Source organism: Ooceraea biroi, chromosome 2 (assembly GCF_003672135.1).
Source record: "Ooceraea biroi isolate clonal line C1 chromosome 2, Obir_v5.4, whole genome shotgun sequence".
Taxonomy (NCBI): domain Eukaryota; kingdom Metazoa; phylum Arthropoda; class Insecta; order Hymenoptera; family Formicidae; genus Ooceraea; species Ooceraea biroi.
The window spans coordinates 16,585,088-16,599,890 of NC_039507.1; the positions used below are offsets into that span (position 1 = coordinate 16,585,088).

The window sequence follows — 14,803 nt, forward strand, 5'->3', positions numbered from 1 at the left end:
TTTATCGTTCGATAAAATCGCAGACGCGGGAAGAGATGCAATCGTCGAAGGAAGCTCGCGCCGGAGAAATTCACTGGACGATACGGCTACGAGAGCAACTCGCGCATAAAGGGCACTTTTGCTAAATTATGCATAGAGCATGAAAAATTCCCGCGATGAACCGGCCCGACTTCCACGGGTTGCATAAGGAGATTCGCATTATCGTGCATATTGAATGATGGGAAGCGAGAGAGAGAGAGAGAGCCTGGAGAACGGCTGAGAGGCTGGGGAACAGCCGCGGCGGTAGTATGAAATTTTTATCAGTGGTACATGGCGGAAAGCATGTCCGGAATCGGAGCCGCTCTTGGTCCCCGAAGAGCATCGCGAGCAACCGAAGAGTTCCCATGCGCGAACGAATCTGCAGAAAGTCCAAGCGTGTTGTTATTTGCCCCATTGATAATTGTATCGATAAATTTTGGCTAATGATTTTTATCACACTCTCTACTATTTGTCTTGTCTAATCTAAATTCTTGTTTAATCAGCATTTCTCAGATCAAAAATATTTCTTCGTTGTACATATTTTAATTTTCGTCTTTTAATTTGCACATTTTTCTTTATCCTTTAGGTCGAGTTTACTTAAATAGTTTTGCATTATGAGAGATTTTTTTATTCTGTTACAGGCCATTGCTGAAACAGATCAAGAATTCCGCAGAGTCGCACATCGTTCTGGACTGCTCCACCGAGAGGATCTACGACGTGTTGAAGCAGGCGCAGCAGATTGGGATGATGAGCGACTATCATAGTTACCTTATCACCTCTCTGGTGAGTATCCTAAGATCAAATGCGATTAACGATCGATTCCTCCGTTCATCGGAGTAAACGTAACATCCACGAAATTGCATCAGGCGCATCGCTCAAAAGGCTAGTTTTCGTGATCTTCATCTTCATTTAAGCCACCTACCTTTCTTTCCTTCCATTACTCGCGCTGTTTCACTATAGAGAGAGAGAGAGAGAGAGAGAGAGAGAGAGAGAGAGAGAGAGAAAGAAAGAAAGAAAGAAAGAGAGGAAGAAAGAGAGAAAGAGGAAGTTCCGCCGACACACTTGATGTTTCCGAAGGTCGAAGATCGATAACTTTATTATGGGAATATTCGAGCCCCTCGTAAATTATCGCCAAGAAAACGAGGAATCGATTACCGTGCGAACAGTAGCGCCGCGCCGGTCAGAGATTGCCCTCCGCTATCGTTGATCCGCAGTGATTGAAGATACAACTAAACGCGGAACAGCTCGATGTAGCGTTAAATAGCTTTCGCGGCATTATTTCGTGACGCAACGCGAATTTGCCCGATCGCTATTTCGAGCGTAATAATTTACTTAATCCTCCCATTCTATGACGGAGCCAATTTGATGAATTCTATCGATAACGGGAATAAACTGTTATTTAGAATCAAATGCTCGTGCATAATTGTATACACACAGATCCGCTCTAATTATTTTAAACAATAACAAATAGTGATTTTGTATTACGCGTGTGTACGTAAAATATAGAGAAATACAATATTGCATTTTATATAATATATTGGGTTGGCCAAAAAGTAATTGCGTTTTTTTCCAATAGATGGACATACATGTCTTGAAATGTAACTAACTTCATTCTAAACCGCAAATTCATTATGTAAGTTAACAACTCACAGTTCAAGCTTGTTTTAGAAAAACAAAGTACACGATTTCGTTAACAATTGTTTGTTTGCCGTCGGTTTCAAAATGGAAAATCAAAAAGAACATTTTCGTCATATTTTGTTTTATTACTTCTGAAAAGGGAAAAACGCTGTGCAAGCTCATAAAAAGTTATGTCATGTATATGGCGAAGATGCTTTAAAACTGCGGCAGTGTCAAAATTGGTTTACTAAATTTCGATCTGGAGATTTTAATGTGAAAGATGCGCCACGCTTAGGAAGGCCAATCGAAATTGATGATGACAAAATAAAGGCACTGATCGATTCCAATCGGCGTTTAACGACACGAGAGATTGCTGAGAATCTTAACATATCGAAATCGAGTGTTGAAAACCATTTAAAACGACTTGGATACCATTAGTAAGCTCGATATTTGGGTAGCACATGAGCTCAAAGAAATTCATCTCACTAAGCGTATTGACATCTGCGATTCTCTTTTGAAACGTGAGGAAAATAATCGATTTTTGAAACGTATGATAACAGGCGACGAAAAAGGGATCGTCTACAACAACGTCAAACGAAAAAGATCGTGGAGCAAGCGTGATGAACCTGCTGAAAGCACTTGAAAAGCAGATATTCACCAAAGAAAGATTATGCTGTCAGTCTGGTGGGACTTTAAAGGTATTGTGTATTTTGAGCTGCTTGCAAGGAATCAAACCATTAATTCAGACGTATACTGTCGTCAACTGGATAAATTAAACGATGCCATCAAACAGAAACGTCGAGAATTGGTGAATCGCAAAGGTGTTGTGTTTCACCATGATAACGCTAGACCACGTACAAGTTTGGTCACTCGTGAAAAATTGTTGCAGCTTGGATGGGATGTGTTACCACCACATCCGCCATATTCGCCAGACCTGGCACCATCAAGATTACCATTTGTTTCGTTCTTTGCAAAACGCCTTGAATGGTAAAACCTTGGCTGCTGATGAGGATATCAAATCGTTGTTGGAATTGTTTTTTGCTGAAAAAGATAAGAATTTTTTTGAGCGCGGAATCATGAAGTTGCTTGAAAAATGGCAAAAGATAATCAAACAAAATGGACAATATATTGTTTAATAAAGTTTTTGTTTCCCATGAAAAATTCGCCTTTTATTTATATTAAAAAAAACGCAATTACTTTTTGGCCAACCCAATATATAATATTAAATAATATTAAATATATCAATATATATATATAATATTATAAGAGCTTTTAAGTTTTATCGAGGTATAGTCGTAAGGTTGTCTAGCTCGAGAAAGCTTTTAGAGTAATATTAAATATTAAGTTGAAAAAGAGCTCAAGGTATTAGTAATGATAAATAAAAATTAAATCATAAATCACTTTGGATGACGGATTAAGATACAGTTTCGTGAAAGAAATGTGACTAGTTCTGACTCGGTATATTTGATCACACCGAAAGTGCCCGATTTATTATCAAAATCGCAAGCTGAATGGAACGTAGGTTTAATTGCTGACCCGACTTATTCTAAGCCAAATTGCAAGGTTATTGCGGAATAAAAACATTACGCGAGCGGAAAGTGTGCCCGTTGAAGTGCTCGCTCGAACGAGTAAAAGGCGGAAACGTCGAGCTACTGCAGTTAAAATTGGAAGCTGTCTCAGAATAATTAGTAATTTACAGCATCCTCAGCGGCGCGAGTGGTAGCTGGAAGGAAGAAGGAGGCATCATGTCCGACCGGCCGAGAGAAACCGACGCAACGTTCGCGACGGCAATAAGTGATAAAAAATAAATAGGGCTTTAAACGGACACGCTATATAACCGCGAGCGGCGCAATTTATCTTAACGTCTCTCCCCCTCCCCCCTTCCGCCACCTCCCTCCCTCCCGCCCCTTTCTTTCCCTCCTCCACCAGATTTCAATTTAGATCCATTAAAATGTAAATCAGCCAGGGTATTTGTTCAGGCACGGGGGAATCGAGCTACGCTTTCTTCTGGCTTCTTTACGTTGATTCTACTGACGGTTTGTTCTGCGGGAAAACGCAAGTTCACACTGACGACGAATTGGTCACTGATATTAACTCCCGAATGAACGGGATGTTTGGTAGTCGCACTGACGATGGTGAGCTCAGGTTCGTTTGGATCCGAAATTTTCGCAAAATTTATTCTGCGTTGACGTCACGTTGACGCAAAATTTACTCTGCGTTGACGTTACGTTGACGCGTTACCCTGACGCAGTATAATATTAAAAAAGATATATAAAGTGATGTAATATATAAAAGGAATATTTACTGATCATTTTTTGACACTAGTATTTTCCTATGAGATAGGTGATTCTTAAATTTTTGACGGTTGTCGGAGATCAACTTTTATTTTACCTTATTTTACCATCGCTACTGCGACGCTTCGCTCTTTAATGAGTCGTTAATGATTGATAGATTGTCCATTTAACGTTTGTTAGTAGCCCGGAAGATCGACAAAGTCAGGCATGAATTCCATTAATTACTTCTGGTCGCCCATAACGGCTCATCCGTAAAATTTGCATCGTGTAATTTAGTACGCCATTATACTAAACTATTATTATAATTTACAAACCACTAGGATATTAGCCTTTAATTATAGGAAAAATCACGAAAATAAATGAACGCAGTTTCTGATAAAAAGAAGACATCACCGAATAAATGAATGTAATCTGATACAGGGGAAAAACGAGTGATAAATTGTAAGATGGATGAGATCAGATTGATCGACATCGACGGGTTCGCAAGAGAGATGAAAAGGATACGGGCTACTTAATAATTGCTTAAGCTCGCGACCGATTTCTATCGCGAGGAGGAATTTAACGGTGTCATGCTCGATTCCCGAGACGATATGTCCGGAGTCGCGGACTATTTATTTTCACTTACGTCCAGTCGTCAAGCTTCTCGGAGGGAAAAATTGGCCGTCATCCATCAACCTGACCTTTCTGCGGCGCGATCAGGAAGTCTGCATGGCTGTGTTACATGGGAGGATGTAGGTACACACCATGGCAGGACGTCGTTTCCCCGACGGACGGGCTGGAGCCCGTTAATGAATCTTGCTTGGTCACTCCGCTTGGCTTTCGACGAATTACCCTTCATCGAATTAAGTTCGCGCCATGAAACACTGATTTCACAATGAAATTATGGCGATGTTCACTCTCTCGCGGACGCCTCGCCGGAGAGAAGACCAGGCGAATTTTGCGGTGCCTCCTTCGAATTCCGTGACGTCGACGTATCGCCATAATCCCCGCCCGATCATTACGGTTATTATACCTGTTACGGTTACGATGATTGCCACGGTCATTACGGTCTGTCGTCACTTACACTTAGTTACCATTAAGGTTATTACGGATATTCATCGCCTGCGACTTTCGACGCCGCTGCGATTTCCGCATTGCATTTTGGAGCTTTCAAGCTCAAGCGGAGTATCCAGTTCCGCGCTGAAAGGAAATATTACCCGGGCAAACTTGAACTTTGAACTTTTTTATTATAATGCAATAAGATTTTTATAAGATTAAATTAAATCACTTATTAAATTTATTTAAAGTTATTCAAAAGTTGAACTTACACCGAGATGTTGAAATTAAAGTGGAATTTATTACTTAATTCTTTGTTGGAAAGAAATATATCATCAATTTCTAATCCGTATTTCTACCTATGAAATATTTACAAAATTAATCAAATATTACACAAAACTTGAACTGAGATTTATTTCTTTCCACAAGTTTGTAATATAATATAAGAGTGGAGAGAGACGGCAGTCCTTAATGTTCGAAATTCTCTTCTGAAACATTTTGTTCGACGTTACATTGTGTACATGGTGGAAGCAACTATGATTGCAACGCGCAGCTGCCGCGTACAAACAATCTGTCAAACGGCTTCGATGATACTCTCCGCTCCGGCTTACACTCTCTCGTGCGCGCTGGTTGTTTCCGTTTGAAACAAGTTACGACGAGCGGAATTTAATGACAGACCCTGCAAATATGCTGGCACGCGCAGCACCGTGTGAAAAGCGATATTCTTGCCGAATCCGCCATACCCGCGAGCCTGAAGATAACATGCTGAGAAAAAAGAATTATTCTCTTTGTGGTCCGCAGCGTTGTTAGTCTCGCAAATGAACAAAAATCTGATAGCTCGTCTGTATTTACACGTTCCTTCAGTTTCCCGTTGCAATCCGTGCGAGAGCACGGCGGAATACAGCGGTCTGGTTTGCAACGTATCAACCCTGCAGCAACCCTGTTTTTCACTAAAAGTACCCGAATGTTCATCCCGTAACCATCGTATCGAACCGCGATCGATAACTATCCGTGCGTGAGCGCGCCGCGAGTACGCAATCTTCGATGCGCGCAACGTGCGGATAGACATCCTGAAACAAACGTGTCGGGACAATTTTGCGTGTGCACACGCAGCGCTCAGGATGCACGGTGCGTCTTCTTCGATAGTTCTGTTGCGTCCTCGTTGTTTTTTGTTCAACATCCGCAATTCAGTCCTCCTCCGAAATATTCGAATGTCGAGCTGTCGCTGTCGTTCCATCGAGAAAGGATTTGGATTCCACGTAGCAATCCGAAGCGTAGACCGACGGGAATTTTCGAGCGGTCTGCGTAATAATCTTCGAGCAGTCTTAGCTCTTATCGTCCCTCCAAATATCCTTGTTAACATTCCTATCTCCTCAGAGATCGGCTGATCGCGTCGCACGACGATCGCCGGAGGGACAGTCCAAGACCACGGCAAGATCACGGGGGATGAGGGAGAGAAGGAAATCCGTAGATGCAGGGGGATGTATATTTCCACCGAGTGCCATTATTGCGCTTTATTCCACGTCTACAGGCGACATCGTCGTCACATCGTTGCGATGTGTTCCTTGCAGAAGCGGGGACCGGATATTGCTCGAGGCGAGACGATGATCGATCACCACGACAAGTGGCGGTCAATCGATTCGCGCGAGACCGAGAACGTCCGGGTACATCGCCGAGTGTGTCGATCTACCCGGGAAGACAGCAGATCGGGAATATACCGGACTTATCCATCATGTTCCGGATGCGGGACAAAGGATAATAAATGGCCGCCGGCGCGATCCTCCGCGAGGATTCGAAAAGATGCGCCCGGATGCACCTCCGTGTATATGCTGTATGCGACTTTAAATCACGTCGAGCCATCGGCGTCGCCGATATCGGCTCGCCGAAGGTGCTCTATACTTGAGTTATCTTTATTCGTGTCGATACAGTTGCCGAATACATCACGAAGGACGCAAATTCAAACGTTCTTCCCATCCGAGCACCTTTTATGGCGAGAAAAAGGCTGCGGATAGTGCAGGGTCTAATATTTCATATTTTGTAATATATTGCATAGAATAACTTCGAGATACATATACATATATACAGAAACGCGTCGATTATTGAGTTGTTGTGATTGTAATTTATGATAGACTCTATTTAAGTGATACGAAACACTGTGTTGATGCTTATTGGTTTGTTTAGTATGTTTTTATTAAACTGTAACTGTATTAGGTTTCTAGAACTGATACACAAAGTACATGAGTCAAATCATATGAAATATTCCAAACTTTTCGTTGAAATTCATTTGTATTTATTTATTGTAACGATGCAAATATGATTGCCTCGTCTTTTGCGCGAGTGGCGCAACAAGCAATACAATATTTTAAATTGCTACCGCTCACAAAAGCGAGTTATGTGGTTGACGAGCTTCTTCTTCGCGTGAAGATTTTAATAATACATTTCATGTTCCGGAGGCAAGCATTCATATAAACACAGCTTTCTTTGTAAAAATAATGTCACGGCAAATGAAACGCAAAATGCACAACAGTTTGTATTATAAAGGAATTTTGTGTAAGAAAAAAATATGAAAGAGAAAAATGTGCGATATACGAGAAAATTATTTTCCGAATAATTTACATTACGTCCATTTTATATGAAAATTTCAAACAAACTAGCTAGTACCACTCAAAGCGATTGACGAAAAATTGTAACGTACTTTATGAATAAGTATCTATTTGCAAAAAATTGCAATTACATTCACAGCAAAGAAACATAAAAATATATAAAAATATAAAAACAAAACAATTCTTGAAAATAAAACAGATATCAATCAACTTCATTAGATTCGATATCTATCAAAGTGATTAGGACCCTAACTGTAATTTAAAGTTTGGAACGTTTTATCATGAGCGGAGATTGTTCGGGAAACCTAATGTCATGTTGGCCTTATTACGTGTGAATCCGATTCATGAGATTTATTTGTGTTATATGATTAATTTGCGATAAACCGTAAAGTGAAATTTCCGACAAAACAGAACATTCTGATTTAAAATATTTGCCCATTCTAAGATTAAGTTATTTTATTAATTTTATTGCGCGCGCGCGTGTATGTGTGTACGTGTGGATTTTATCTTAATTCGTGAAAATATAAAATTGTTAAGTTAATCTTACGTTCCACTTACTCTTACGAAACATCATGCACATTCACCTAATTCAGTACTTATAGAATTCAAAATGAGAGTACAAAATTTCTAACGACTGTGTGTTAAGCACAAATGAAATATTCGGAAAAAATTGATCAGGCATGGTGGTAGAAGAAAGGGAGCTCATTCGATGGAATGCAGCCGATATGAAATTTTATGATCTAGTACAGAGGCGTGTGACTGATAATAGGAATTCATATTCACGATGAATCGGAATTCCTTCCAGGACTTGCATACCGTCGACTTAGAAGAATTCAGGCACGGCGGGACCAATATCACTGCCTTCCGATTAGTGGACCCAGAGAAGCAGGAAATCCAGAAGGTAATCCAGGACTGGATCTACGGCGAGAAACGCTACAATCGCGAGCTCGATATGGGGCAGAACAACAACAAGGTAAGATGCATCTCGCGAGGAGTAACCGGAAATGGGTGATCGCGGCCGCTGTCGCATTACGGCACCATATTGGAGTCGTTTATTCCGTCCATGCCGATATCTTGCTTCTCAAAGTTCTTGCCGGCATAAAGTATAAATATAAATAATACGCGGGCGCAAGAGATATGCGGCGTCGTGCGGTGTAAGCGCGGAACGTTATGTATGCAAATGCAAAGATCGTTCCACGGCAAAATATGTTCCCGTCCTTAAAGTGGCCGCGCGCGTCTCACGTAATAACACTCTAATTTCGCATTCTTCGCGCAAGCTCGCTTGACAGCAGCATCGATCTACTTTCTTCTCGGTTCTTTCGCTCGCGCGGGACTTTGCCGAGAGCCAACTCTTTGACGTGGCCGAGAATAACGGAGCAAATGTAATATAATTGGGTATTACCCTATTCGAAACTTGACTACCGCTGCAGGGAAATTGAATTCCCCGTGGCACGTGCCGATTCTTATAAGAATGCAAATACTGCAAAAAGCCGAGCTGCCGGGCCCTGTTCTTGGCTTCGCCGGGCGAACTTTTCGTGACGGGTCACGCCATACCATTCACCCGATATGTTACGCCGAGCAAGGAACTGAATCTCCATGATTAAACTGGCACACATGAAGTATTTCGATCGATCGCACATTTTTTCCGAAGCCTCTATCTATGAATTATCAATAACTGAAAATCGAATGGTCGTCGAACTGGGCTGGTTGAATTAACTTCGCAAATAAAGTCTTAGACAAAATTTCAGATGATTTAGAATGCTCAAGAGTTTCATTTCTCTCAATCTTTCGAAACATCTAACATTAAATGTTATTTATGCATTGTAGAATAAATTCTCTCTGCTTCGGCTAGAAGCGAGTTGATTCTTTATTTATCTTGCTCATGTGATTCTATATGCACATCTAGCTAGAGTTATGTAATCGTTAAGAAGACGCAGGTATGAATTTATACGAATATAATTATTTCCTGTACATGACTCGTGCACCGAAGCTGAAACTTTCCAAAACTGCCTGAGACTAACAAAATTCTTAACAGTGCTGAGAGTATCTATTCGAAGTTTTTGTTATTTCCTAATTTGAATCTCTCTTTCTCTGATAAGAACAGAAAAATTTGTTGGCCAATGTCAAAACGTTCACAGATCGTGATATTCACATTCAGCACAAATGTAAAATATTTTCGTTTAAAAGATTTTGTGTGTGTGCGATATATTTTTTACATACAATATTTATATTTGAGCGTTTTATTTCTAGTACGGGAATTGCGCCACGATTTCATCTAATTTCACTGTATTATATATAAAATAATGTTACAACAGAATTTTCGAATTAAATACTCGAAAGAGACATGAAGAAAGAATAAAAATAAATTTGCGAATGAAATAAATAAATATTGCTAAAATATGTGCACGTTCGTAATGTTATGTTGTATACGCCATATCCGTGGCGCAATATCGATATCAAAATATCGGCATTACGAGACATCGAGTTCCTCTCAATTTGCATCCTATTTTTCTGATTCGCGCAACCGTGAGAGTAAATATAATATATTTTTGTTTTCACATACCACGCGGATCTGACGAGGTGCAGACTAGATGGGACATATTTTCGCAAATACGATTTCCGCGTTAGTCGGCGTAGATGCTTCGTTTACTATACCACTCGCTTTACTTCCATAAGCCCACTTCAAGTACAATCCACACATAGGCGAAAACGTCGCGCGGCTCGCAGCGCAAGGAAATTACGAGTGCAATTTACCTACTTCTACCGAACATGTTCCGTATATGGCCGCGTAATGAAATGATAGCAAATTAATCGGTATATATGTGCGCGCGCATGTACACGAAAGTACACGCGAGTTCGCAGGCACTTCCATTAGGTGTCGACATTTCATTGAACGTATCGATTAAACCGACATACCGTCGTACGTAGCGCGTGGTGTTACAAGCGTAAAATTTACCGATCGTTATAGTGTCACACGTAAGATTTATTACTCCACGAGATTCTCATACAAGACTCATTTCCTTGCAATTTCTGCGCGATACTCTGGAAAGCAATTTTTATAAAATTTATCCTCTTTTTATTCCACAGCGTGCTATGATGTGTCAATTATATTACACTCCACAAATTTTCTAAAATGTCTTCAAAACTAATTTTTTTCATTGCACTCTTTATATTTGATGTATAGGATAATTAACAAACGTGTTTATAAGCATTGAATGACTTATATTTATTCCTGGAGACAAATCGATTCCAAGACAAATTGCACGTTTGTCGCGTAACGACGTTTATCGATTGACTCAGTGTTTCTTTAATTAATGACACGTAATTGTCAGGGAATGACTAATCATGATGTTTTCATGAAACAGAACTATTTGTTTCTTTACCTCCGTTCATCTGTCAGGATTATTCCCAAGTCGCTACCTTCGTTCTTGTTCCTCGCTATTGTTCCATTTATATCTGTAGTTCTAACGTGCTAACATACTTATTACGTTTGTATATCTCATTTTACGCTCCACTTTGTACGAATTGAACGGGAAAAGCAATATAGACTTTTATATATCTGGACGTAACATAAAATAAAATGCAACTGTAAAAAGTAACATCTCCGAAGAGATGTTTCTTCATTAAGAAACAAGCCGAGATTATTGCCGCGTTTCCTGCAATAATAATTATATCTTTGTTAATTTTTGTTAACCTTTTATTTATCTTAATTGCTCTTTATATTTCATGTTTAATAAACAAGCTCTTATGTAATGAGCATTGCTTTTAACAAGACGCATTTTCTTATATAGTTTTATGAATGTGACTGTAACGTGGTCACATAAAAGCCTCAAATTACGTAGTAAAAGACAAACGCATTGAAAAATTTTAAAGAATGCATCTCTCGGGACAATGAACTGTCCCGGCGTCATAAAAGAGGGCAAGTACCGAAACGCCAATTCGCGAAAGGCGAATTATATCGTTCGTCGCATCTGGCACGGCATCAACTACAGGAAAGTTGAGAAGCGCGCGAATCTGTGCGTTCGGCTATTTCGATGGAAGCAACATCTGCTACGTCCAGCGCGCCGGGCCCTTAAAAAGGCCAATTTGCCGCGACACGGTTGCACGTTCGCGCAAACTTCCCAACAACTTTTTACTGATATGCTGCGGTGTACGGAGCTGCAACAAGCGCGCGCGAGAATATGACGGATACGCTGCATCGTTCGTTGCAGCAGTGCGGTGAGACATAAAAGGCGTTTTCTCGCGTCGCCCTGCTTTTTCACGTGAAACTCGAGCTGTGATTTTAATATACTAATATCGACTAATTTTAGATATATATATATATATATATATATATATATATATATATCGTTCAATCAAAGATGTAGTTCAGGTTTTTTAAATAATTTGCTTTGACGTGCTACCTATTTTTTAACGACATATTACACTCGCGCGTTTGATATAACGATACGTACATTGTTTGCATATTTTCCCCTCTTTTCTTATAATTTGAAAATATAAAATAGTTTTATATTTTATATTTACCCTGTCTTTTTCTTTAGAAATCATGCTCTGTTTGATCCATGACCCGTTCATAATACGAAGAAAATGAGTTCGCACACTGTGCGTGTGCCAAATTCTATATATACATTATACATATATGGAAGATATACCTGGCCCGTTTTATTTTGCCAATCGCGATTGTATTGATGTAGTCACGATCTGATAATATACAGTGAACAAGAGAAAGGTATTGCATGAAACATATCTTCGCCTCTTTCTTTTTCTCTGCCACTAGTACCTTTTTAATGCTCCTCAACTGTCGATATCTTTCACACAGCTTCAACGTATAACAGCGTGCAACTTAATTTTGAGCCAGCAAATTGCGAAAGACATGTAAAATAATTACGAATTGCGAGAATAATAGTCTGAAATAATAATGAGAAAATGCTCACGAAAAGATAATCGATTTTATTTGATAGTCGTACGATTACTCTCTTCTTTAATCAAGGCATATTTACGGTGGAGAAATAATCGCATCTAAGCATCTCTTTTATTGAGGAACATGCCTGCAGATACTTCATTTGCTGCCACATGATATGGACGGTCGCAGCTCGCGGTAGTTTTTCCATGGCACGAGGAGACAGCCAATAGTTCACGGAAGATATATCATCGTGACAGATACCGCGTTCTCGCTTACTCGCTTCAACGAGAAAACAATGAAATGCCAGCACGAAGAAAACATCCTTCTTGTAAAATCTTATAAAGTAAAACTTGCAGGGTCGTCAATTGGAAGTCGCAAAGCGGACGGCGCCAAAAGGCTGCCATCAATTCGCGGCACGCAGAGACACCAGTAATAAAAACTTTCTCAATTCGCTAGTTTCATCAGGCACAATGTCTCCGCTTTACGAGGCGCCGACTATTAGACTCGCCGTGCGCCACTCCAAAATTAAAAATATAAAACTTACGGACAGTTAAAAACAAGAACAAGTCAATTTCTTTAATTAGAATCCAGATGTTTAAAAAAGACCGCACTTTCTCGTGCTTGGCAGCTGTTGGCATTTAAAGCTAAAATCTTAATCTTTCGTGGCGACATCGTGTATTATATAATTTATATAAATAATTCACGATTCGTGATTTTTAACATTACCTTGCTCATTATCAAACTTTGTAACACTATTATATATATAATATTAGGTTGGCAAATAAGTTCGTTCGGTTTTTGCTTCGGTGCAACTTCTTTCCAATTCACTCTTGTTTTTCTCGATACTATCGCGCAACTTCAGAGTGCATTTGAAAGTACATGTTTCACATAACCTTTCTGTAAATTTTGGTTTGACTAACATCAATATTGTGTGTGCTGCGTAGCTGTAAAAATGAAAGTAAATAACGTGCATTATCGTCATATTTTGCTCTATTATTTCAAGAAGAGCAAACGAGCTGCAAAGGCTCATAAAAAGATATGCCGTGTTTATGGAGATGATGCCTTAACAGAACGCGTATGTCAAAAGTGGTTCGCCAAATTCCGTTCTGGAGATTTTGACGTCAATGATGCGCCTCGCTCCGGTCGCCCGATCGAGATTGATTCAAGTAATGTCAAAGCTATCATCGATAAAAATCCATCCCAATCGGTGCGAGAGATTGCTACAGCACTTAATATATCTCATACAAGCGTAGAAAACAATTTGCGCCAACTGGAATACGTTTCTCGGCTCAATGTGTGGGTGCCGCATGAATTAACCGAGGCCAACTTGGCCACTCGCATATCCATCTGCGATTTGCTGCGGAAACGTCAAGAAAACGATCCATTTTTGAAGCGGTTAGTGACAGGAGATGAAAAATGGGTCGTCTATGAGAATGTAACGCGGAAAAGATCATGGGGACACAGCAGCGAGCCACCACAAACAACCTCGAAGACAGGATTGCATCCGAAGAAGATCATGCTCTCCGTATGGTGGGATTTCAAAGGTGTCATTTACTACGAGCTGTTACCGTCAAGCAAAACGATTGATTCAACCACATACTGCTCGCAGTTAACAAAATTGGACCAAGCACTCCGCAAAAAACGCCCAGAATTGATAAATCGAAAAGGTGTTGTCTTCCACCACAATAATGCCAGACCTCACACATCATTGACAACTCGGAACAAATTACTCAGTCTTGGCTGGGATGTTTTGCCTCATCCTGCGTATTCACCGGACCTGGCCCCTTCCGATTATCATTTATTCCGGTCGTTGCAGAACTCTTTGAACGGAAAAATCTTCAAGGATGAAGAGAACGTCAAAAGACACCTGGATTAGTTTTTCGCCGATAAGCCTCAGATGTTTTACGAACACGGCATAATGAAGTTGGTGGAAAGATGGCAAGAAGTCATCAATAAAAATGGTCAATATATAATTGATTAAAATTTATTTCGTGTATCAAAAAAATTGTATTTTATTCCACCTTAAAAAACCGAACCAACTTATTTGCCAACCCAATATAATTAAGTTATTATTTGTAATATAATTATATTTCGAATCTATAAAATAAATTTTGGATCCATAAAATAAGCTCCGAAAAATAAACATGAAAATCTGCAAAAAGGTTTTAAAATTTTAGCGGTCAATTGTGGATCATAGAGAGATCAGGAAGGCAGGTACTTGGTAACTGGAGAATTGGACGGGTTGCAGCGTATAAGGCGGCAATTCCGTTTCTTTCGATCTATACTACGGAAACGCGGGAATGTTTTCCATCAAGATTCGTTCTTACAGAATC

The 14,803-nt window shown here is 39.9% G+C and overlaps 1 protein-coding gene across 1 annotated transcript in view; it reads left to right on the forward strand.

Moving 5' to 3' along the window:
- LOC105280161 overlaps positions 1–14,803 on the forward strand; it is a 386,539-nt gene that overhangs the window by 333,845 nt on the left and 37,891 nt on the right. Inside the window, exons 6-7 of the mRNA XM_026967845.1 lie at positions 660–801; positions 8,373–8,540. Coding sequence (XP_026823646.1) covers positions 660–801; positions 8,373–8,540 — 310 coding nt within the window. The remainder of the gene's footprint in view (positions 1–659; positions 802–8,372; positions 8,541–14,803) is intronic.